Genomic DNA, 26455 nt, shown 5'->3' with positions numbered 1-26455 from the left:
TGCTGGGGGGTGGCGGGCGGAGGGCTAGGGTGGCTGGGTTATGGACGTTGTGCTATGGTGAGTGCTGTGAATTGTGTAAGACTGATGATTCACAGACCTGTACCCCTAAAGCAAATAATACATTTTATGTTAATTAAAGGAAAAAAAAAGCCATGTCATCTGAGAATAGCATCCCCAACCAAGATCTCAAGTCAGAAATATGCTTGGTGTGCAGTTTGAAGAGCAAAGAGGCCAGTATGGCTAGAGTAAAGGGAATGAGGGGGAAGTAGAAGACAGTGAGGCCAGAGAAGTAGCAGGGGGTAGATTGCACAGAATCTCATCTAAATGAAGTGCAGAACACTACCTATTCCCTAGTACTGGCATAATTCACAAGAGACATATTTTTTAAAGGCAGGGGGAGGGGAAAGGTATATGGAATCTTATGGTTTGATATTTTCTAAATAAGAAAAATGAGTCAAGTGAACTGGAGAGTATATCTGATGTAGTGGAAAATGCTTAGAGAAGGCACTATTTAAACTGATTGTCACCAGATGAGAAAACTAATAATCATAAGTGTTGGGGGGTTCCTGGGTGGCTGCCTCTGTCAGTTAAGCATCTGCCCTTGGCTTAGGTCATGATCCTGGGGTCCTGGGATCCAGCCTTTCTGTCAGGAATCCCTGCTCAGCAGGGAGTCTGCTTCTCCCTCTGCTTGTGCTCTCTCTCACTTTCTCTCTCTCAAATAAATAAAATCTTTTAAAAAGAAACAAACAAAAAGCGTTAGGGCATTCCAGCTAGGAAGGTCAGTTAAAAGGTGATTTTACAATTGAGGTGGGAGAATGAGACTGAAGTAAGAGAGATATTAGGTCATTAAGTATTAGAGATTTGGAATGAGAGTGGTAAGGGATAGAGAAGTAGAATTTGAGCATTAACTAAGGTTACTAATTTTGGTGAATAAGTGGATGACTGTCCATTAGCAAAAATAGGGAAATCTAGAAATATTGGGAAAAGGATAATTATATTTTGGATATATTGAGTTTGAGATGCCTGGAAGACATCCAGAGCGAAATCTCTATTAGCTTGCTCGTTCATTTGGACCTCATTTATTAAATATCCTGCTATGAGTCAGACCCTGTGCTAAGAACTAGACTGTATGCTTTGAAATATGGGTTTGGAGCATAAGTAGATATTAAGGATGTATAGTCCTTGAATCCACAGGAATTAACAAGGTAAGGTGGAAGAAGCTATTAAATGAAAAGAGGCCAAGAGACTAAGAAGCATTAGGATGACCATGAGATTGATGGCTTGGATGCTCACTACCCGAAGACAGTCAAGGAAAAATTGAGGACACAGACAATTACAAGAAGTTTCTTTTGGTGCTATAGGTCTTTTTTTTTTCAATTCTTCACTGCTGTAATAAATTTGAATTTAAAAAGAAATTTGTATTATAATAGTATACATTTTATCTTTTTTGTAGCTGTGCTTGTAATTTTCAAGATTCTATAACATTATTGCTAAAATAATATGAGTGTTAAAGACTTACAGATGTTAAATTATATTTTAAGGATTAAACATGCAATTGAATATTTTGGCTTTATGTATATAATAACTATGTCACAATTATATGGAAACATAGCTATTATCAGATTGAATATCTAGAGCATGTCACAAAGGATATGATTTGGACAAACTTCAGTTTCCTGTTAGAATTTACTGAAGATATTTGTCCAATACTAAAAATTGTATGCAGTTTTTGACAATAAATAACTACTGTAGGATTTGAGTAATTATTAGTTAGCACAATTAAATTATTTGGGCATCAATTTAAAAGTTAAAGATGTACTAACATATATTCATTGGATCAGTGTATTTCATTTTTGATTAATATTTAGGAATAAATAGCACAGATTATTGGAGACTGAAGAGACACTCCCAAAATGCATGAGGCTTAAAACTGAAGCACAGAAAGACTAAATTATACTCACTTTTGGTAGCAGGGCTAAAACCAGGAGCCATATTGCCTAATCGATGAAGTCCACACCATAGATTATTTACTTTTCCCTGCTTGCTTTGTGCTTTTTCAGAAGCATTAATTTACCAGTCTCAAATATTAGGGACCCCTTTCCCTCCTTCTCAGTATTCTACCTACTCATTCATGTTTACATACCCTTGATGAGTGGGTCACCACCAATTTCCATAACTAACACAGGAAAGCCTACTGATTTGTGGTTTTGTATATTCACTGTGCTTTACCTCTGTGGTCTGTGTAGGCATCCAGACCTTGTAGACTCAGGGCCCTCAGCGTTTGATGTTTCTGAGTTTGGGAGAATTTTTTCTTATAATATATGAAGCATATTGTTCAAAGAATGTTCTCTTTCCACAATCTGAAATGTGTACCAAATAAATAGAGGGCTTTCCATAGCATCCTGAACAAGTCCAGTATAAAATAAATATTAACATTTTACTGGGCTACATGAGGATAAGTCACTTTAAGATTCACATTTATTAGATGAATATTTAGAAAAATATTTAGAATATGGGATGACTGTACCACTGGGGAATCTGTAGCCTATTTTGCCACAAGATGTTTTTAACTCTCATTTTCTGCTTTTTTGTATTCAGTCATTCACCAGGCACATGCAACTAAAATGCATTTTAGTTTTACAAAATTTACAAAATTGCACCGCCATGCTGGAGATGGGTATATGAATCAGTGGGGTCAAGAGAAGAATATCATAAACTCTTTCCTAGAGGACACAATGTTTGACCTGAGCTTTAAAGAATGTCTAAGAAATAATTAAGCTTGGAAAGAGGTGTCAGAAAGAGAGAGAGCTTAGGTACACCCTGACTGGAGTAAAGAACAGTTGGAGGAATGGCAAGGGTAAATGAATGGGGGTGGTTTTAGTGAGCTGGGCAGTAGCTATGTCCTGAAGGGATTTGTGTGCCATTTTTAGTTAAGCAGTTTGAGTTAAACACTCAAGGAGGATGATTTTTTTCCTGAAGGCTATGCTGGAGAATGACAGGATAACAATTTTTCCTTAGAAGAGCTATTCTGGCAGTATGGAATGTCATTGGAAAGCCCGTAGAGCAAGTCAGCGGGTTTGGTTAGGAAGCTATTCCCGTAATCCAAATGAGGAAAAAGGGTCCAAGCTAAGGAGTGGGATAAAGAGGAGCAGACAGGTTTTATCTATCTATCTATCTATCTATCTAACATATCTAAACACACACATATATATGTCTGTGTGTATATAATTTTTAATATAAATATTTTTAAGGTAAGATTATTTTCACCTCAGGCTGTACGAAGCAAGCCATTAAGTTTTCTAAAGCAGAACTCATTGTTAGAATGTCTAATCCTTGTCATATAAATATTTAATTATAATGCTTACTGTGTTTTATTCCTTTAAAACCTTAGTTCTACATGTATTTAAAGGCTGCTGAAAAAACATACAAATATAGGATATTTTAAACAACAAAGTCAAAATAAATCGTGTGTGTGTGTGTGTGTGTGTGTGTATCTCAAACATACATAGCATGCCAAGTATGATTTAAAGTGTTTTTTCATGTGTTAGTTAACTAATTAATTCTCCCATCAACCTATGAGATACATATTGTTTCTCCTGTACTGAATGAGGAAATGGAGGCATGGAGTGGATAAATAACTTTACCAAAGTCACATAGCTAATAATTGCCAGAGCCGGTCTTCCAAAATATACAGAGTGCTCCAGAGTCAGGATATCTTATACTACTGAATTGTCCCTTGAAATGCACTTTTTTTTCCATGGGAAAGAGACAAAAAGTAATAATAGAGAATTATAAATAACTCATACTTCTGATTTGGGACAGGAATTTGCCCTGAAAATTTTTTTTTTTAAAGATTCTCTTTATTTGAGGGAGAGTGCACCAGCAGGGTGAAGGGCAGAGGGAGAAGCAGACTCCCCAGCAGGGGTCCCGATGGCGCTCAATCCCAGAACAGAACTCTGGGATCATGACCTGAGCCAAAGGCTCAACCAACTGAGCCACCCAGGTGCCCATGCCCTGAAAATTATTATTTCTCAATAAACATAGATTTATTGAGTGAAGGTATCAATATATTGTAAAATATAAATACATGTTATAGTAGCTATTTATTCATTTGTGCATTAATTTTGGAGCCCTCTCTTATTTTTAGGAAGATACTCCAATAAATCCACAGTTAGGAGGAGAAGTGTTTGGTTTTCATTGACTGTTTTTAAATAATACTGAGAAATTTTTTTCAGTGAAAACCTAAACCCTGTTTACTCTGCTTACATGGAAGGTTTAGCAATATTCAAAACCATTGAACATATGTTTGCCTCCTATGTAGTCGTTAAATGTCTAATAAGGGTCTATAGTCCTTTCCTGAGTGTGTTCTGAAATTTTTTAAAACCATAAAAAAGTTGACAAAAAAGATAAAACTCCTAAATTTATACCATTTGCTTTTTCCCCTCAAAAACTTCATTGATATATCTGCTAAGAATGAGGATATTCTCTATATAATCGTAGTACTGTTATCATATCTAGGAAAATTAACAATGATTCTATAATATCTAATAAACAGTTCATATTCAGATTTTCTTAATTATGTCTAAAATATCTTAAGCAGTTTTGTTGTTTGCATGCTTCTTTTGTCCAGCATCCAATCCAGAGTCATACTTATATTGGTCACTATGTCATTTTAGTCTCATTTAATCTCTGCTAATCCTGACTCCTTTGTTGTTGTTTTTTCATGACACTGACTTTTTTAGAGTCTGGCTGAACCAATTGCCCTATAGAATATCCAGTGTTTTGTTTTTATCTATTTCACTGTGATTAGGTTCAGGTTAAACTTTCTTTGGCAAGAACACTGTAGTAGTAAAAAGTAAAAAGTAACACGTACTTTTTTGCATCACATCAGGTAGCATGTAATGTCAGATTGTTCTACAACTTATTTGCTAAATTTAATCCTTGATTAACATAGTGAACACTAGGTGCCGTTGTAAAAATAAACTTTTCCCTTTGTAATTGCTGGGTATTCTGTGGATCAGTACTTTGAGACCATGTGAATAGCCTGTTCTCCAACAACCTTACTTAGTGGTTTCAGCAGCCATTGATGATTCTTGCCTGAATTAACTGTTAACAGTGGTTAAGAGATGCAAAATGATGGGTTTCTTTTTTTTCTTTCTTTTTAAAGATTTTATTTATTCATTTGAGAGAGAGCACAAGCAGGGGGAGAGGCAGCAGGAGAAAGAGAAGCAGACTACCCCCTGAGCTGGGAGCCCACTGTGGGACTTAATCCTAGGACCTAGAGATCATAACCTGAGCCAAAGGCAGATGCTTAACCATCTCAGCCACCCGGGTGCCCCAACATGGTCGGTTTCTAACGTTATCATTGCTTCTGCTTCTATTGGCTGGTGTTTGTCAAGAAGAGCACTTTCTTTGAGTATTGTGAATTTTTTCCCATTCAACTTGTTATACTTCTTTACTATCATTTTCTTTGTGTTGCTGAAGTTGTGCACTAATCTGGCAAAGGAGATCCCCTTCACGTCTATTCCTGTATCCTGATACAAACCAGTTAGTTTAGAGTACTTCATGCTTGCAGTGTGTCCTCCGTGCATTGTGTACTTTCCCTGCCCTGGATTCAATCATTTCTCCAAGAAGCCCTGGTACTATTTTAGTGGAAAATGGGATTTAGAAACTAACATTTGGGGCTAAGTTGCTATTGGAATAGCATTGCTTCTTAGACATTTATAACTGGACTATTTAGAAAATCAAGTTTTAAAAAATCATTGAATTCATAGAGTGATTTCCAATTTAAATTTTAAATTATCTTTATTGTGTATTTGTATGTTTTTGCTTTGTATAATAGGGAAACTTATCTGTCAGTAGTATAAGTTGCAAATATTTTCTCCAAGTTGAACATTTGGCTTTGACTTCACAGTACAAAATTTTAGGAAAGCTTTCCTTATACTTGGGTTTGTAGACAGATTCCTATGTTTTCTTCTAAGATTGGTATAGCTTCATTTTTAGCATTTAAATCTGACCCATTAAGAATTTATTTTCCTGGTTTATGGAGTGAGATTTCGATACAGTTTCTTCTTTCTTTTCTTTTTTTAAAGATTTTATTTATTGAGAGAGAGAGCATGACCATGGTAGTTGGAGGCAGAGAAGGAGAAGCAAACTTCCCACTAAGTAGGGAGCCCAACACAGGACTTGATTCTAGGACCCTCAGATCATGACCTAAGCCGAAGACATACGCTTAACTGACTGAGCCACCCAGGTGCCCCAGGATCCAGTTTGTTTTTCAGAACAGCCATTCCTTCCCAACACCATGTATTTAAAAGTATCTCTTCCTCTTCACATGTAATTTCTATATGTAATCAGATATTTTTTGAACATTTTAATGTATTCTATTGGCCTACAGGTCTATTCATGTGTCATTATCACATTGTTTTAATTGCAGAGTCTTCTTATAATATAAATTGATATTTGGTAGTGTTTATTTCTACTCTCTGCTCTTTTTATTCCCCACAGTTTTTCTAGGTATTCTTCTATAAAATTCTGTATGAATTTTAGAATCAACTTGTGCTGGGGAAAAAACTTTTTATCAGAATCACACTAAATTCATATATTATCTTGGAGGGAATGGTATAATGCTAATTGTCTTGTTGCAGAATAAGGGATGTCTATTTGTTCAAGATTACTTTTATGTCTTTTATGTCTTTCAGAAGTAGTTTAACATTCATATTGTTTCTTGTATTTATTCAAGTAGTCTGTCTTTTGTATTGCTCTTAAAAATAGGGTATTCTTTTTCACGTATCGTCTAACCAGTTCTTTGAATATATAAAGGATACTGATTTTTTTATATTAAACTTTATACTGTGTTAACTTTCTGATGTATTAGTTCTGTTATTAATGTTATTTTTAGCAGTGATTCTTTTGTATTTTCTAGGTATAAAATTATATTGTCTGAAAAACAGTTTTACTTCTTTTGTAGTTATTAAAAATGCTTGCAACCTCTGCACAAACAACTTTATATTTTAAATTTGGCAGGAAAGAACCCTGCCTCTTAAAACTGTTTTCTACTGGAATATAATAATTTTATTTCATTTTTTCCTAGCCAGAAGTAATCAAAGCATAATATTCTCTGCCTTATATAGAGACTAATGGTGATCTCCAAAACAAATAGGATGCATAGTTATTATAGTGTTGCCTGAAGCAAATGACTCCTAAAATATGTGTCATGAAAGAGAGAATCAAGGTTCCCCTGTCCCTAGCACAGTGCCTTGTGCTTAGTGGGTAATCAAATGGTGATGATACATAATGTTGTTGGATATATGTTCTGGCTTTAGAATTTGGCATATATCCTGCTTTTTTTTTTCTTTTGCAATAAATCTGATCATCTTTGTTCTTTTTTTCTTTTGGTCATTGTCTTGAATTTGGGAGAGTTGAGGAAAACTAAAAAATATGTAATTCTCCTGTTCAGATCAGTCAAATACAGTGGGCTAAAATGTCATATTCTAGTTTTCTACAAAATAAAATACCTAACCATCTCCCCAAAAACATAAAGTTTTTTCCATTATCTTCTCTAGAGTGTATAATATGTGGAGAATTGGGGAACTTTTCAGATAACATATTTCAGTTTTACAGAAAGTTTAGATGCATTATGAAAAGAAATAATAAATTAACATTTTTCAAAATAGTCATAGAAGATTAACTCAAACATTCTGATAACTAATGCACACAGTTAAGAATTCAGTATAGCACACGAACTCAGTGGATATGGTATAGATTCCATTTATTCAGTTCAAGAGTTGAAGGCCTTGTGGGTTTTAGGCATTTAGACTATAGGCATTGTAGATGGAAAGATGAATAAAATTAGGGCCTTACTACAGAAACCAAACACACAAATGGGTCTGGAGTGCTTCTGACTTAGATGCATAGGTTTCAGTCACAGTACTACTGCTCATTGGTTGTATGACTTTGGGAATGTTACCCATCTTCTGATTTACTTTCTGGAAGCCACTACTCTTTCCTTCCTTTGAAGTGGAATTATCTTTGTGGTTTGTTAATTAACTCTCTTAAAATCCTTAATAGTCATTGAGTTTTATTTGTTTTGTGATGTTTTAATTTAAAAAATGTTCTAATTCTTCCTCTGTCATCAATGGCACTACCAGTTCTAGAAGGTTATTTGGTCATGTTCAGGTTTCTTAAATTCCTTATGAGAGTTGCTGGTTTTCTTTTCACGTTCATGGTTTGTGATCCCAACTATACTAATAGAGGTCTAAGCTGTGGCAAAAAAACAAAAACACCCCTCTGCGGAGGCACAGGGATAAGCTTCTCCTCTCAAGTCTCATCAGTTGCAAGTTACAGTCATTTCCCAGTGGCTGGGCCTGGGACTAGATACTTCTAGCTATGTGGGTCCTTTCTCATGTAGGCCCCTTATAGGTCCATTGTGGTACATAGGATCTGCCAGACCCTCAGTATACTACAGACATTAAAATGACAGAGATAGCCAGTTACCCAGAGCATTACAGCTTCTGCAGGCTGAGAGCCCTCAGTGAATTCTGAAAAACCCATTTTTGCATATCCCTTTAGAGGAGACCTGCTTTCCCTGCACAGGTCCTTGCTTGGCACCAAGAACAGAGCCCTCCCACACTCATATCCTGTCCCCTTTCCCCATTCATGACACACTGACCCTGAGATTCCAGAAAAATCTTTGTTTTCTGATATATTCTCCAGGGTTTGCCATCCCTCTTGCCTTAGTCTTTGTAGGCCTCTAGAAAGAAATTAAACTAAACTGCATGATTTCAGATTTTAAAATCATGAGACAAAGTGAGAAAAGAAGATGCTCATCTAGAAGATTAAGTGGAATTGTTATAAAGAATAAGTTATGGAAATGGATAAAAGATCTCAACGTGAGACAGGAATCCATCAGAATCATAGAGGAGAACATACGCAGTAACCTCTTCGATATCAGCCACAGCAACGTCTTTCAAGATATGTCTCCAAAGGCAAAGGAAACAAAAGCGAAAATGAACTTTTGGGACTTCATCAAGATCAAAAGCTTCTGCGCAGCAAAGGAAACAGTCAACAAAACAAAGAGGCAACCCACGGAATAGGAGAAGATATTTGCAAATGATAGTACAGACAAAAGGCTGATATCCAGGATCTGTAAAGAACTCCTCAAACTCAACACACACAAAACAGATAATCATGTCAAAACATGGGCAGAAAACATGAACAGACACTTCTCCAATGAAGACATACAAATGGCTATCAGACACATGAAAATATGTTCATCATCACTAGCCATCAGGGAAATTCAAATTAAAACCACATTGAGATACCACCTTACACCAGTTAGAATGGCCAAAATTAGCAAGACAGGAAACAACGTGTGTTGGAGAGGATGTGGAGAAAGGGGAACCCTCTTAAACTGTTGGTGGGAATGCAAGTTGGTGCAGCCACTTTGGAGAACAGTGTGGAGATTCCTTAAGAAATTAAAAATAGAGCTTCCCTATGACCCTGCAATTGCACTACTGGGTATTTACCCCAAAGATAAAGATGTAGTGAAAAGAAGGGCCATCTGTACCCCCAATGTTTATAGCAGCAATGGCCACGGTCGCCAAACTGTGGAAAGAACCAAGATGCCCTTCAACGGACGAATGGATAAGGAAGATGTGGTCCATATACACTATGGAGTATTATGCCTCCATCAGAAAGGATGAATACCCAACTTTTGTGTCAACATGAACGGGACTGGAAGAGATTATGCTGAGTGAAATAAGTCAAGCAGAGAGAGTCAGTTATCATATGGTTTCACTTAGTTGTGGAGCATAGCAAATAACATGGAGGACATAGGGAGATGGAGAGGAGAAGGGAGTTGAGGGAAATTAGAAGGAGAGATGAACCATGAGAGACTATGGACTCTGAAAAACAATCTGAGGGTTTTGAAGGGGCAGGTGGTGGGAGGTTGGGGGAGCCAGGTGGTGGGTATTATGGAGGGCACGTATTGCATGGAGCACTGGATGTGGTGTGTAAACAATGAATTCTGTTACACTGAAAAGAAATAAAAATAAAATTGGGAAAAATAAATAATATGAATTAAAAAAAAGAAAAAGTTATGAGAGTAAAATAAAATGAACTGCAAAATTTAAAGAAATAATAGAATAAAATTTCCCTGGGCAGATGATAAGACTGCAGATTAAAGGGTTTATCAAGTCTTGGGAAAGATGAATTGTAAGCAAGACACAGTTAGATATACCTTGGTGAAATTCCTGATTTCCCAGATGCAGGGAAAATCTCAAAAGCCTGTACAGAGGAGGAACAGGTTCTTTACCTTGAAAGAGAGTTGAATTGGACTTCTCATCTAAAACTCAAAAAGCTGGCTGATAGTGGAATAATCCGTCCAGACAACCAAGATAAAGGGTTTCTTATCCAAAAACCCATTATTCAGACAAAGCATCATGTATCTACTAGCAATGGAAGGCATTGAATAAATATACTGGGATTTAGAGAGTACTCTAATTGAATTACAACTCAATTAGAATGGAAATCTCAAGATACAGGGGAAAACATTAAATTTTTCTATTAGACATAAAGGAATCATTAAGGTTTTTTTCTTACTATGTTTTTTGTTTCATAAATTCATACTAAGCACTTGTACAAATTCCTGTGCACTTTTATCCATTTAAATTTAACTATAATTTATGTAGAAAAATAGAGAAGTAAAAGCCTTCTATAAACCTAATCTTTCGTGGAGTAAGGATGTATTGGTAAATATAGTATCCTGGTTAGAGGGATATTTAAATAGTTCATTTGTATAAATAATTAATAATGTACTTATTACTGTTAGAATTAGAAGATAACCAATAGCATCATTGAAACATTGGTAGAAATTCAAGAAAGAAAAAGGGTATGCACTGAAATGGACCAAAAACAAGATAAAAGATAAGACACAACAATATAACTAAATGGAAGTGGAGTTGTGCTTCCAGGTAGGAAGTATAAGGTTGGTGATGATCATTACTCCTAGTGCAACATCATGTTGACTTCGTATAAAACAAAAAGTCATCAAGATACTCTTAACTATAGGAAACAAACTGAAGGTTGCTGGAGGAGTGGGGGGAGATTGGGGTAATTGGATGATGGGCATTAAGGAGAGCACATGATATGATGAGCACTGGGTGTTATATGCAACTGATGAATTATTGAACACTATCTGAAACTAATGATGTACTATATGTTGGCTAATTGAATTTAAATAAAAAGTCATCAAAGGGATGTGGACACAAAGACGTGTGCATGGATTAAATTCCAAAGAGTGCCTACTCCATAAGGCAGTGGAGACCAGCAGTCGCTTTAATACCTGAGACTATTGAGACAGAGACACAGAAACTGGTAGCAAGTGTTTTATAGGCAGAATGACTTTGCTAAAACAGGAATCAACTGAATTTCCAAGGACTGTGTAGGCTGGCATAATGGATTGGAATCCAAAAGGCCCCAGATATGTGTCCGTTGTCTCCACACAGCACCTCCCCCAAAACCAGTGTCATAGGAAATGAGAAAAGCAGAGAGAGAAAGTTCCCTTATTCTCTAGAGGTTTAAATTCCAAATTTCTAGAAGGAGGAACTGATCTTATTTTTTGGATATTTAATAGATAAATCAGCCCATCCCCAACCCAGGCCAACTCCAGATTTGAACACAAAGATGCACCTCTCACCAGAGCTTTCAAGAAGAGGAAAGAGTGAGCCCTTTTGGGAGAAGCATGTTTTCTGTTTCATTCTCTACTAATTATATGTCTAACAGATCTAACCTACAGTCAGAAATATGAAGAAATAAATGAGCAGGAATAGGTGGCCCATAATCAAGAAAAAGAACAACCAGTATAAGGAAACTACAGATGATGAAAATGTTGGATATGCAGACAAGAACTTTAATATGGCCTTTATAACTATGTTAAATGACTTTTGAGGAAACATGGTGGATGAAGTATTTCAGCAGAGAAATGGAAACTATAAAAAAGAAATAAATGGGGGCACCCAGGTGGCTCAGTGGTTAAGCCTCTGCCTTCGGCTCAGGTCATGATCCCAGGGTCCTGGAATCGAGCCCCGCATCGGGCTCTCTGCTCAGCAGGGAGCCTGCTTCCTCCTCTCTCTCTGCCTGCCTCTCTGCCCACTTGTGATCTCTGTCTGTCAAATAAATAAAATCTTAAAAAAAAAAAAAAAAAGAAAGGGAAATTCTATACCCAGAGAGTGTAATAGATGAAATGAAAAATTCATTAAGTGGGCCTAATTGCTGATAGTGCACATGGAAAGAAAGGGTCAGTGAACTCAAAGACAGAACAATAAAATGTATCCAAATTGAAGCACAGGGTATGGGAAGGAAATAACAGAGCATCAAACTTGTGTGACTACATCAAATTATCTAAACAAGTATAATTGGAATTCTAGAAGGGAAATACAAGATAGTGTAAAGAAGTAATGGGCCAAGAGTATTACACCTCTAATAAAAAACATTAATGTAGGAGATATAAAAAGCTTACCAAATCCCAAGAAGGATATATATAAATGAAATCTCACCTAGGTATATTTTAATTAAACTGAAGGAAATGAAACCTAAAGAAAAAATCATGAAAGCAGCCAGGGGGAAAAATGCATCACATTCAGAGAATAATAGGAAGAATTGATGGCTCCATCCTCATAAGAAATAATGGGATAAATCAGTGAAGTTCTGAAAGACAATGGCTATCAACCTAGATTTCAATACCCAGCAAAAATGTCCTTCATATATAAATGCCTGCTAAAGACTTTTCAGGAAAAAAAGTTACCCACAGAGAGATTCTACAAAAGGTTCATCAGTCTAAATGGAAATGATCTCAGATGAAAACCTGGATCTGCAGAAGGAATGAAAACACTAGAAAGGATAAATATATGTATAAATATAAAAAGCTGATTTTTTCATTCTTAAAGACTACTGACTGCTTAAAACAAGTATTGTGACAGTATGTTCTGGGATTTATAACATGTAGAGGTAAAATATGACAGTAGCATAAAGGATAGAAGGGTAAATAGAATAATACTGTTTTAAGATACTTAACATTGTTGGTAAAGCAGAAAAATCTTAATTCAGGGTATACTGTAACAAATTAGAGATGTCTGAGACAATCTCTCACCACTAAAAAAACAGAAAAATGTGTAGCTAACAGTATAGCCATCGGGGATGTAAAATGGAATAGTAATAGTATTTGATTATTTCAAAAGAGTATGGAAAAAAGAAGAAGGAAGAATGGAACAGATATAGATGCAATGAAATAGCAAGATGGCAGACTTAAACACAGCCATATTGGTAATCAGAGTAAATGTAAATCAAAAAGCAGAGACTGTCAGACTGGACAATCTAGTGGTGGATATTTATTGACACACTGATTTTTTTGTTTGGTAGAGTAATTTACTCTACAGATGTAATATTCTTAAGTTCATTTGAGGTATTTGATAAATTGGACCTTTTAACTGTATTACTACTGCACAACTCACGTATTTAGTAAACAAAAAGTTAATTTAAATAAACACAATTGTATTTTCATTTTGTTTATTTGTTTCCCAGAAAGTGAGCATATTAGGTAGGATTCTCTAGAGAAATACCACCAGTAGGATGTATATATAGATTTATTTTGAGGAATTGGTTTACATGATTGTGGATTCAGGCCAGGTACAAAACCTGCAAGGTTAGGTGGCAGGCTGGAGACCCAGGGAAGAGTTATAGTTCAAGTCCGAAAACAATCTGTTGACAAAATTCCTTCTCTTTCGGGGGAAGTCAGTCTTTTTCTTAAGACCCAGGATGAAGCCCTCTCACATTATGGAAAACAATCTGCTTTACTCAAAGACTACCAATTCAAGTGTTCATCTTATCCAAAAAATACTTTCACGGAAGTATCTGGAATGTTTGACCAAATATCTGGGTACTGTGGCCTAGCCAAGCTGACAAACAAAAATAACTAGCACAGCAATCTATTTATTATGAGCTTTCACTTATCATCATACCTTAATAAAAGTGAAATAACACACAAACAGATTTTTTAGATAAAATTTACTTAAAATAGTTGTTTGGGGACATTTTTTCTTAAGTTTATTTTTTCTGTATATTCTTTACCAAAAGCTTTATTAAGCATGTTTGATTGTCTTTCCAAACGGTATTATTTCAATAGGCAATCTAAGTTTCAAACTGAGAATTTATCTTTGGGTAATCCACTTTTCAAAATGTTAGGGTGTTTTTTGTTTGTTTTTAATTTTATTTTATTTTATTTCGGTGTTCCAAAATTCATTGTTTATGCACCACACCCAATGCTCCATGCGATACGTGCCCTCCTTAATACCCACCACCAGGCTCACTCAACCCCCCACCCCCCTCCCTTCCAAAACCCTCAGTTTGTTTCTCAGAGTCCACAGTCTCTCATGGTTCGACTCTCCTCTCCGTCGTTTTTATCACCTTGTTATCCTGAAATTGAAACTGTAAAATATGTAATTTTTTCTTTGTAATTATATAAGCTGAAGATATATATTTGGGGTTTTTTGTTTTTTTTTAGTTTTTTATTTTCAACATTTTGAAATTACTTTCTAATTGGATGTGAATTTTAAAATTAGTAATCAGTCTAGGTCAATTTTATAACAGTCAGATTACAATAGTGAGAACACACATGTAAAATGTTGCTAATTCCTGAGTCTCGTGGTGTGACCACTCGTTTAAAAGCCAGTGTATGCCAGACTTCTCAGTGAATGTGGCCAAAGAGGGCTGTGGGAGTGTGGGCACCAGGGAAGTGGGGATTTCACCATTTGTTCTGTAGACCTCAGTATTACTAAACTCTCACAGTAAGGATCAACATTATCTGAACATTTTCTAATATGTTTCCTAGGGGTTTTTTAAAAATTTTTTTATTCAAGGCCAGTGTTACTCCATGAATAAAAATGAATAAATAAAAATAAAAATAAAGTGATTTCCATAAAAATCACTTTAAAGATTTTATTGATTCTTAAGGCAAAACTGTTAATTTGCTGTCTTTTTTTTTTTTTTTTTTTTTTTTTTCAAAAAAAGGACATCTCTGTTTTACTCAATTCTTGAGGTCAGAAAGTACAACTTAGCCTTTATAATTTATCTTTTTTCATTGATCCCAAGTATAGCTACTCAGTAAATATTACTTGATTGAATAAGTATTATTTATACTTCATTGGCTAATAATAGACGCTGAGAAAATTTTTTTAAATGAAACAAAAACCATGTTTTTTTAAGATCATGTTTTATGATACTTTGTTCATTTTTAGTATATTCTTGCACAGTGATAAAAAGTGATTGTTTTGTGATGCTCTCACTTAATCCTTTATCATACTTGAAGAAAAATGAGTTTTAAATGCCTGTAAATGAGAGAACTGGTGTTTGTTTCAACTAGAAATTGTGCTAATTGCTAACAGTACATTGCAGTTCTCGCTTCTAACCAGACCTGCATGTAACAGCCTATACCATTATTTGAAAAAACTTTTCTAATGTCCTGACTCACATATCGGTTTGCTGATGGACAGAGACTGTAAAGCAAAGGAGACCCACACCTGTGTTCGTTTTTAACTTGAGCTAGACTTTGAACCAGTATCTTTACAGATGAGATACAATGTGTTATATCCTTAAAAGCTGTTTATTAAAAGGAATGCAGGAGAGGACATTGGGAACAAAAAGGTAAATCTACACATGATAAAAGGAATTTTCTGAAGTTTAGCAGTCATTATTTTAAAGGAGAGAATCAGGGCAACTTTTTTTTTTCAGACACTCCATGGTGATTGAATAAATAGAATATGGCATGGTAGGAAGTCAAATGATCAAAGAGAAATTCAAGTGGATTTATTTATTCTTTTTGAGAAAATACTGAGGTGATTCCTTTTATAGCCTTTGTGATATTTCTTTATGAAAACTTGACGACCTCAAGTCAGAAATAAAACTTTAATGGAAGAAATGCAGCAGAGTGGAGATAATGATATAATTTTTGAGCCAAGAGCAGGATATGGACACATCTTGCACTATTGCTAAACACCGCTTGAATGGGAAGATTGGCTCAGCTCACTTTGAATTGGGTCGCTTAGTTAGCTAAACTCTCCAACTGTTTCTGACCAAAGAATTCATGATACGACTTTAAAGGATCCTGCCATTCATGTGAGGCTTTTTTTTCTTATAAGCTGTAGGAGTCACCTCTTATTGACATAAATGTTTTTAAAATAAAATGGTTAGGTATAATAAGCAAATATTCACCATCTTTTCTTTTCATAGGGATTAACAGCATGGAAAGAAAGCCTGGTAACCATCATGTAGATACAGCACCAATGGTAAGGCAGTCTATTTCTGCATTGTTCAAATGGATAAGCTACAAATTGATACTGGTTATAGTGACACAAAATGCCACCATAGAAAAAGCTTGTAACCTTCCTTTTTTTTTTTTTTTTTAAAGATTTTATTTATTTATTTGACAGAGAGAGAGAGATCACAAGTAGGCAGAGAGAGAGGCAGAGAGAGAGGAAGGGAAGCAGGCTCCCTGCCTAGCAGAGAGCCTGATGTGGGGCTCGATCACAGGACCCTGGGATCATGACCCAAGCCGAAGGCAGAGGCTTTAACCCACTGAGCCACCCAGGTGCCCCGTAACCTTCCTTTTACCAAAAGTTATATCCCTTCCAGAAAATTAACCTCATGTTTTCTTACTTAATGAGGAAAACATACTAATTTTTACCAAGATATAGGAAAATAAGATACTCTATCATTTTTACAGGTACTTATTTATATTATGTTATATATAGAATGATTTTAATTTAAAAATATCTCATATTTTGAACAAATTAATATAAATACGCAAATTGATTTACACTCTTTTTAAAAGGAGTGTTATTTTGCACACTAGCATCATTATTTAGAGTGAATGTTTCATTTCTTTTATGGATTGCTATGCTTTATTATTATAGCAGTGAAATCTTTTATCCCTCTTCCATTACTGCCAGACAACAAAAGGCATTTAACAATTACAGTACCTATTTACTATGTTAAAAATAATTATACAAGAGAATGTAGAAGGAAAACAAATTTCCCTTTTAATCTCTGAATATAATATTTGAATAAAATATGTACCAGTTGCCAGTTTCCACTTGAGTCATATGACGATATAGGCTAGCACATATTTTACTCTTCACCAAGCATAATCTTGTTTCTCTTATCCTTTCTATACATTAAGTCTTCCAAGTACTCCATAGAATTCATCATTTCCTGTTAGAAAGATTTGGTAATATATTTTAGGGACATAAAGACAATATTAAATCATATTTAACTTTATTGATAATATTTTCCTCACTGGCAGATTGACTCCACTTTCTATTTGTAAAAAATTCACGTGATTGAGACAACATGTTTGATAAATTAGTATGTGGGGCTCTGGAAAAGAGTACTGTTTGAAGAATTGAGTATCATTATAATCATGAAAAATACTTGGCTAGGGGCATGTGGGTGGCTCAGTTGCTTAAGCGTCTGCCTTCAGCTCAGGTCATGATCCCAGGGTCCTGGAACTGAGCCCCATGTCAGGCTCCCTACTCAGCAGGGAGCGTGCCTCTCCCTCACCCTCTCCCTCTGCCTTCCGCTCCCCCTGCTTGTGTACTCTCTCTGTCAAATAAATAAATAAATCTTAAAAAAAAAAAAAAAAAGGAAAGAAAGAAAAATACTTGGCTCTAGTGTGTATTGCAGTTATACTGGTAAGTATGCTAAAATAGTAGTTACAACATTGTGTAAATTGTGTTTTTTAAGATTAAAAAAAATGAAGACTAGCAATTATGGGAAATAATTTCTTTTCTCTGAGGTGTAGGTCTTAAAAGTTGAGGTGCCTGATGTGTGACTTGAACCTTTTGCTCTTTGGGGAAAACTCCAGGTTTTACTTTTTCTCCTGGTTGTGGGTCACTGTCCTGGAACGGGGTTTATGGCAAGGTTGTACCTCAGGCTCTCTCCTACATGCTTCTGTGTGGTTTTCTTCTCGTTTGCCTCAGGTGTAGTCAGCATTCAGCCAGTCTTTAGGTTTTGTTTTTTTGTTTTGTTTTTTTTTAAGATTTTATTTATTTATTTGACAGAAACCACAAGTAGGCTGAGAGGCAGGCAGAGAGAGGAAGGGGAGCAGGCTCCCTGCCAAGCAGAGAGCCCAATCTGGGGCTCAATCCCAGGACCCTGGGATCACAACCTGAGCTGAAGGCAGAGGCTTAAACCCACTGAGCCACCCAGGCACCCCAAGTCTTTAGGTTTTTTAAGAGGAAACTGTTCCATATGTAGCTGCAGGCTCAGCGTGTCTGTGGGAGAAGGTACGGTGATGATCTTCCTATGTAACCAACCATCTTGAACTGGAACCTCTTAATGTATTTCGAAAAGATACTCACTGGATTATTTTACATACTTTTGAAATTAATTTTATTTCTACAGGCATTCCTACAGCATCTGTGTTTACATTTCTGGTTTTGTTGGTGTGGGGGGCAGGGGGGTTGTGCATTCTAGAACTCAGAAAAGTACATCCTGGCAGAGTTGTATTTCTTTTTTAAGTGGGCTCCACTCAAAATCCTGAAATCAAGACCTGAGCTGAAATCAAGAATCAGACACTTAACAGACTGAGCCACCCAGATGCCCCCAGAGACTTTTTTGTTTTGTTTTACCTGTAGACAGATTATAGGTTTCCCTGTTAATTAAATGAGGAAATAATAGAACTGACTTCTCTTGCAGTTGTGAGAAATAATGGCATTAACGTTTGCAGGAATGCTCTAATGATCTCGGAATGATTCCAAAGAACCAGGAACAAAATCTAATACATAGGAGTTTAGGTATTGTTGATTTTTGTTTATGTTCTTCCAGTTGGATTCTTAAATGATAGCTCCTAATGTATTAATAAAATTTCGATTTGTGAAGTCCATATGTTTTAATATACTTGGTTTATAGAGGCACACCCCAAACACTCATCAGTTTTCCAGGTTCTCACATGCGCCAGGCTGCATTTTCGGTATGTTTTTCTGAATCCTTCTGTCCGTTTACTACAAACTAAAGATACTCTACTGCCCCTCACTCCTATTTAGTTCCCCAGCTTACTGACAGTTAACCTTGGCCCTTTCTCCATAACATAGAATTACAAGCCTTTTACCCAATGTCTTCTGGTCCTCAGGACAGGAAAAGTGATTCTTCACAGAAATATGATGATACCTAATTTCCATCCTCTATATGGGTGTGCCCTTGTTTTCCTCAAAGGGTTTAAGAAAAGAAAATATTTATAGAGGGATGCCTGGGTGGCTCAGTGGGTTAAAGCCTCTGCCTTTGGCTCGGGTCATGATCCCAGAGTCCTGGGATCAAGCCCCGCATCGGGCTCTCTGCTCGGCAGGGAGCCTGCTTTCTCCTCTCTCTCTCTCTCTCTAACTGCCTTTCTACCTACTTGTGATCTCTATCTGTCAAATAAATAAATAAAATCTTTAAAAAAAAAAAAAAGAAAAGAAAATATTTATAGAGATAAAGAAATGAAAAGGTCTGTTTAAAAATATAACAAAGTATGATATTTATAAGTTCAAATGTGGTACCCTACTAACCTAAAAATGAGAGATACTTCTGGGGCCTGAGAAAAGGAGTGGACCCAGGGTCTAGTATGGCTGAGGCCGGGTCTTTGAGTGGCTTCCTAACCTGGCCCCTAACCATCAGTCTCCAGCTTACCGCTCTACACGGTATCATCCCAACTTCCCACTTGCTCCACATACCGCCATGAATGGCATGGGTCTAGGGGAGTGCTAGATGCTAATTACAGCTATTCAGCAGAGAGGGAAATGAGACTTTCTCAGACCTCTATAACAGGGAAAGCTGTGTTTCTTGAGATTCCACAGGGGAATGAACTTTTCAGTAAATATATGGTTACAGAGGATAGTTTGATCTGGTAGCACTATAATGTGATGCAGTGTTTTTTAAGTAAGTATAGGTTAGCCTAAGAATAAAACCACCTCAGTCTTTGTTTTGTGTTCTCTCCCACTCTCTTTTTAACTTACTTATATCCCTCTTTTTTTCATTTATTACATGAGATTTAATTTTTTTGTTTGGTATTTTTTTCTTTCTGACATAAATAATACCATATGTGTTTTTGAGATGCCTTCAATAGAAATAGAACATTAGAGGGGGAGGAGTCAAGATGGCGGAGAAGTAGCAGGCTGAGACTACTTCAGGTAGCGGGAGATCAGCTAGATAGCTTATCTAAAGATCGCAAACACCTACAAATCCAACGGGAGATCGAAGAGAAGAAGAACAGCAACTCTAGAAACAGAAAATCAACCACTTTCTGAAAGGCAGGACTGGCGGAGAAGTGAATCCAAAGCGACAGGAAGATAGACCGCGGGGGGAGGGGCCGGCTCCCAGCAAGCGGCGGAGCAACAGAGCACAAAATCGGGACTTTTAAAAGTCTGTTCCGCTGAGGGACATCGCTCCAGAGGCTTAACCGGGGTGAAGCCCACGTGGGGTCAGTGTGGCCCCAGGTCCCGCAGGGTCACAGAAGGATCGGGGGTGTCTGAGTGTCGCAGAGCTTACAGGTATTAGAACAGGGAAGCCAGCTACAGAGACAGAGCCGAGGAGTAAGCTCTAAGCTCGGCGTTACCTTGAACCGGTCGCAGGCTCGGTCAGCTCGGAGCGCGGCCGGAGGCAGGGTGACGGGAGTAAATCGGCGCTGTTCTCTGAGGGCGCACTGAGGAGTGGGGCCCCAGGCTCTCGGCTCCTCCAGGCCAGAGACCGGGAGGCTGCCATCTTCATTCCCGCCCTCCGGAACTCTACGGAAAGCACTCAGGGAACAAAAGCTCCCGAAAGCAAACCCGAGCGGATTACTCAGCCCGGCCCCGGGTAAGGGCAGTGCAACTCCGCCTGGGGCAAAGACACTTGAGAATCACTACAACAGGCCCCTCCCCCAGAAGATCAACAAGAAACCCAGCCAGGACCAAGTTCACCTACCAAGGAGTGCAGTTTCAATACCAAGGAGAGCAGCGGAATTCCAAAGAAGGAGAAAGCAAAGCACGGAACTCATGGCTTTCTCCCCATGATTCTTTAGCCTTGCAGTTAATTTAATTTTTTTTCTTTTTCAATTTATTTTTCTTCTTCTGCTAAATTTTTTTAACTTTTACCCTTTTCTTTTTTAACGTTTTTTAACTAGTTTATCTAATATATAATATATATATTTTTCCTTTTTATATTTTTTCTTTATTGGTTTTCTTTTTTTAATTGTTTCTTTCTTTCTTCTTTTTTTTTTTCTTCTTTCTGAACCTCTTTTTATCCCCTTTCTCCCCCCTCACGATTTGGGATCTCTTCTGATTTGGCTAAAGCATATTTTCCTGGGGTTGTTGCCACCCTTATAGTATTTTACTTGCTGCTTCATCTACTCTTATCTGGACAAAATGACAAGACGGAAAAATTCACCACAAAAAAAAGAAGAGGCAATACCAAAGGCTAGGGACCTAATCAATACAGACATTGGTAATATGTCAGATCTAGAGTTCAGAATGATGATTCTCAAGGTTCTAGCCGGGCTCGAAAAAGGCATGGAAGATATTAGAGAAACCCTCTCGGGAGATATAAAAGCCCTTTCTGGAGAAATAAAAGAACTAAAATCGAACCAAGTTGAAATCAAAAAAGCTATTAATGAGGTGCAATCAAAAATGGAGGCTCTCACTGCTAGGATAAATGAGGCAGAAGAAAGAATTAGCGATATAGAAGACCAAATGACAGAGAATAAAGAAGCTGAGCAAAAGAGGGACAAACAGCTACTGGACCATGAGGGGAGAATTCGAGAGATAGGTGACACCATAAGACGAAACAACATTAGAATAATTGGGAGAAGAAGAGGAAACAGAGAGGGGAGCAGAAGGTATATTGGAGAGAATTATTGGAGAGAATTTCCCCAATATGGCAAAGGGAACAACCATCAAAATCCAGGAGGTTCAGAGAACCCCCCTCAAAATCAATAAGAATAGGTCCACACCCCGTCACCTAATAGTAAAATTTACAAGTCTTAGTGACAAAGAGAAGATCCTGAAAGCAGCCCGGGAAAAGAAGTCTGTAACATACAATGGTAAAAATATTAGATTGGCAGCAGACTTATCCACAGAGACCTGGCAGGCCAGAAAGAGCTGGCATGATATATTCAGAGTACTAAACGAGAAAAACATGCAGCCAAGAATACTATATCCAGCTAAGCTATCATTGAAAATAGAAGGAGAGATTAAAAGCTTCCAGGACAAACAAAAACTGAAAGAATTTGCAAATACCAAACCAGCTCTACAGGAAATATTGAAAGGGGTCCTCTAAGCAAAGAGAGACCCAAAAAGTAGTAGATCAGAAAGAAACAGAGACAATATACAATACCAGTCACCTTACAGGCAATACAATGGCACTAAATTCATATCTCTCAATACTTACCCTGAATGTTAATGGGCTAAATGCCCCAATCAAAAGACACAGGGTATCAGAATGGATAAAAAAACAAAACCCATCTATATGTTGCCTACAAGAAACTCATCTTAAACCTGAAGACACCTCCAGATTTAAAGTGAGGGGGTGGAAAAGAATTTACCATGCTAAGGGACATCAGAAAAAAGCAGGAGTAGCAATCCTTATATCAGATCGATTAGATTTTAAGCCAAAGACTATAATAAGAGATGAGGAAGGACACTATATCATACTCAAAGGAACTGTCCAACAAGAAGATCTAACAATTTTAAATATCTATGCCCCTAACGTGGGAGCAACCAACTATATAAGCCAATTAATAACAAAATCAAAGAAACACATCGACAATAATACAATAATAGTAGGGGATTTTAACACTCCCCTCACTGAAATGGACAGATCATCCAAGCAAAAGATCAACAAGGAAATCAAGGCCTTAAATGACACACTGGACCAGATGGACATCACAGATATATTCAGAACATTTCATCCCAAAGCAACAGAATACACATTCTTCTCTAGTGCACATGGAACATTCTCCAGAATAGATCATATTCTCGGTCCTAAATCAGGTCTCAACCGTTATCAAAAGATTGGAATCATTCCCTGCATATTTTCAGACCACAATGCTCTGAAGCTAGAACTCAATCACAAGAGGAAATTTGGAAAGAACCCAAATACATGGAGACTAAACAGCATCCTTCTAAAGAATGAATGGGTCAACCAGGAAATTAAAGAAGAGTTGAAAAAATTCATGGAAACAAATGATAATGAAAACACAACGGTTCAAAATCTGTGGGACACAACAAAGGCAGTCCTGAGAGGAAAATATATAGCGGTACAAGCCTTTCTCAAGAAACAAGAAAGGTCTCAGGTACACAACCTAACCCTACACCTAAAAGAGCTGGAGAAAGAACAAAGAAACCCTAAACCCAGCAGGAGAAGAGAAATCATAAAGATCAGAGCAGAAATCAATGAAATAGAAACCAAAAAAACAATAGAACAAATCAACGAAACAAGGAGCTGGTTCTTTGAAAGAATTAATAAGATCGATAAACCCCTGGCCAGACTTATCAAAAAGAAAAGAGAAAGGACCCAAATAAATAAAATCATGAATGAAAGAGGAGAGATCACAACGAACACCAAAGAAATACAGACAATTATAAGAACATACTATGAGCAACTCTACGCCAACAAATTTGACAATCTGGAAGAAATGGATGCATTCCTAGAGACATATAAACTACCATAACTGAACCAGGAAGAAATAGAAAGCCTGAACAGACCCATAACCAGTAAGGAGATTGAAACAGTCATCAAAAATCTCCAAACAAAAGCCCAGGGCCAGATGGCTTCCCGGGGGAATTCTACCAAACATTTAAAGAAGAACTAATTCCTATTCTCCTGAAACTGTTCCAAAAAATAGAAATGGAAGGAAAACTTCCAAACTCATTTTATGAGGCCAGCATCACCTTGATCCCAAAACCAGACAAGGATCCCATCAAAAAAGAGAACTACAGACCAATATCCTTGATGAACACAGATGCAAAAATTCTCGCCAAAATACTAGCCAATAGGATTCAACAATACATTAAAAGGATTATTCACCACGACCAAGTGGGATTTATTCCAGGGCTGCAAGGTTGGTTCAACATCCGCAAATCAATCAATGTGATACAACACATTAATAAAAGAAAGAACAAGAACCATATGATACTCTCCATAGATGCTGAAAAAGCATTTGACAAAGTACAGCATCCCTTCCTGATCAAAACTCTTCAAAGTGTAGGGATAGAGGGCACATACCTCAATATTATCAAAGCCATCTATGAAAAACCCACCGCAAATATCATTCTCAATGGAGAAAAACTGAAAGCTTTTCCGCTAAGGTCAGGAACACGGCAGGGATGTCCATTATCACCACTGCTATTCAACATAGTACTAGAAGTCCTAGCCTCAGCAATCAGACAACAAAAGGAAATTAAAGGCATCCAAATTGGCAAAGAAGAAGTCAAACTATCACTCTTCGCAGATGATATGATACTATATGTGGAAAACCCAAAAGACTCCACTCCAAAACTGCTAGAACTTGTACAGGAATTCAGTAAAGTGTCAGGATATAAAATCAATGCACAGAAATCAGTTGCATTTCTCTACACCAACTACAAGACAGAAGAAAGAGAAATTAAAGAGTCAATCCCATTTACAATTGCACCCAAAACTATAAGATACCTAGGAATAAATCTAACCAAAGAGACTAACAATCTATACACAGAAAACTATAAAGTACTCATGAAAGAAATTGAGGAAGACACAAAGAAATGGAAAAATGTTCCATGCTCCTGGATTGGAAGAATAAATATTGTGAAAATGTCTATGCTACCTAAAGCAGTCTACACATTTAATGCAATTCCTATCAAAGTACCATCCATTTTTTTCAGAGAAATGGAACAAATAATCCTAAAATTTATATGGAACCAGAAAAGACCTCGAATAGCCAAAGCAATATTGAAAAAGAAAGCCAAAGTTGGTGGCATCACAATTCCGGACTTCAAGCTCTATTACAAAGCTGTCATCATCAAGACAGCATGGTACTGGCACAAAAACAGACACATAGATCAATGGAACAGAATAGAGAGCCCAGAAATAGACCCTCAACTCTATGGCCAACTAATCTTCGACAAAGCAGGAAAGAATATCCAATGGAAAAAAGACAGCCTCTTCAACAAATGGTGTTGGGAAAATTGGACAGCCACATGCAGAAAAATGAAATTGGATCATTTCCTTACACCACACACGAAAATAGACTCAAAATGGATGAAGGATCTCAATGTGAGAAAGGAATCCATCAAAATCCTTGAGGAGAACACAGGCAGCAACCTCTTCGACCTTAGCCGCAACAACATCTTCCAAGGAACGTCGCCAAAGGCAAGGGAAGCAAGGGCAAAAATGAACTATTGGGATTTTATCAAGATCAAAAGCTTTTGCACAGCAAAAGAAACAGTTAACAAAACCAAAAGACAACTGACAGAATGGGAGAAGATATTTGCAAACGACATATCGGATAAAGGGCTAGTGTCCAAAATCTATAAAGAACTTAGCAAACTCAACACCCAAAGAACAAATAATCCAATCAAGAAATGGGGAGAGGACATGAACAGACATTTCTGCAAAGAAGACATCCAGATGGCCAACAGACACATGAAAAAGTGCTCCACATCACTCGGCATCAGGGAAATACAAATCAAAACCACAATGAGATACCACCTCACACCAGTCAGAATGGCTAAAATTAACAAGTCAGGAAATGACAGATGCTGGCGAGGATGCGGAGAAAGAGGAACCCTCCTACACTGTTGGTGGCAATGCAAGCTGAGAGCGCCGAATCCTAACCACTAGACCACCAGGGAAGACCTATGTGGCAATGCAAGCTGGTGCAACCACTCTGGAAAACAGCATGGAGGTTCCTCAAAATGTTGAAAATAGAACTACCCTATGACCCAGCAATTGCACTGCTGGGTATTTACCCTAAAGATACAAACGTAGTGATCCGAAGGGGCACGTGCACCCGAATGTTTATAGCAGCAATGTCTACAATAGCCAAACTATGGAAAGAACCTAGATGTCCATCAACAGACGAATGGATAAAGAAGATGTGGTATATATACACAATGGAATACTATGCAGCCATCAAAAGAAATGAAATCTTGCCATTTGCGACGACGTGGATGGAACTAGAGGGTATCATGCTTAGCAAAATAAGTCAATCGGAGAAAGACAACTATCATATGATCTCCCTGATATGAGGGAGAGGAGATGCAACATGGTGGGTTAAGGGGGTAGGAGAAGAGTAAATGAAACAAGATGGGATTGGGAGGGAGACAAACCATAAGTGACTCTTAATCTCACAAAACAAACTGAGGGTTAATGGGGGGAGGGGGGTTGGGGGGGGTGGGATTATGGACATTGGGGA

At 37.2% G+C, this 26455-nt stretch overlaps 1 protein-coding gene across 2 annotated transcripts in view; it reads left to right on the top strand.

The window, feature by feature from the left end:
* Nucleotides 1-26455, top strand: part of LOC111147750 (Abelson helper integration site 1) — a 206142-nt gene that overhangs the window by 111392 nt on the left and 68295 nt on the right. For both annotated transcript variants that reach the window (XM_022503972.1, XM_022503971.1), the window contains one exon: nucleotides 16285-16340. In XM_022503972.1, coding sequence (XP_022359680.1) covers nucleotides 16285-16340 — 56 coding nt within the window. The remainder of the gene's footprint in view (nucleotides 1-16284; nucleotides 16341-26455) is intronic.

The sequence above is a fragment of the Enhydra lutris genome, unplaced genomic scaffold (assembly GCF_002288905.1).
Source record: "Enhydra lutris kenyoni isolate GAN:26980312 unplaced genomic scaffold, ASM228890v2 scaffoldscaffold17, whole genome shotgun sequence".
Lineage (NCBI taxonomy): Eukaryota > Metazoa > Chordata > Mammalia > Carnivora > Mustelidae > Enhydra > Enhydra lutris.
Note: the sequence above shows the minus strand (reverse complement) of the source record. Positions and strands in the feature narration are given on the sequence as shown.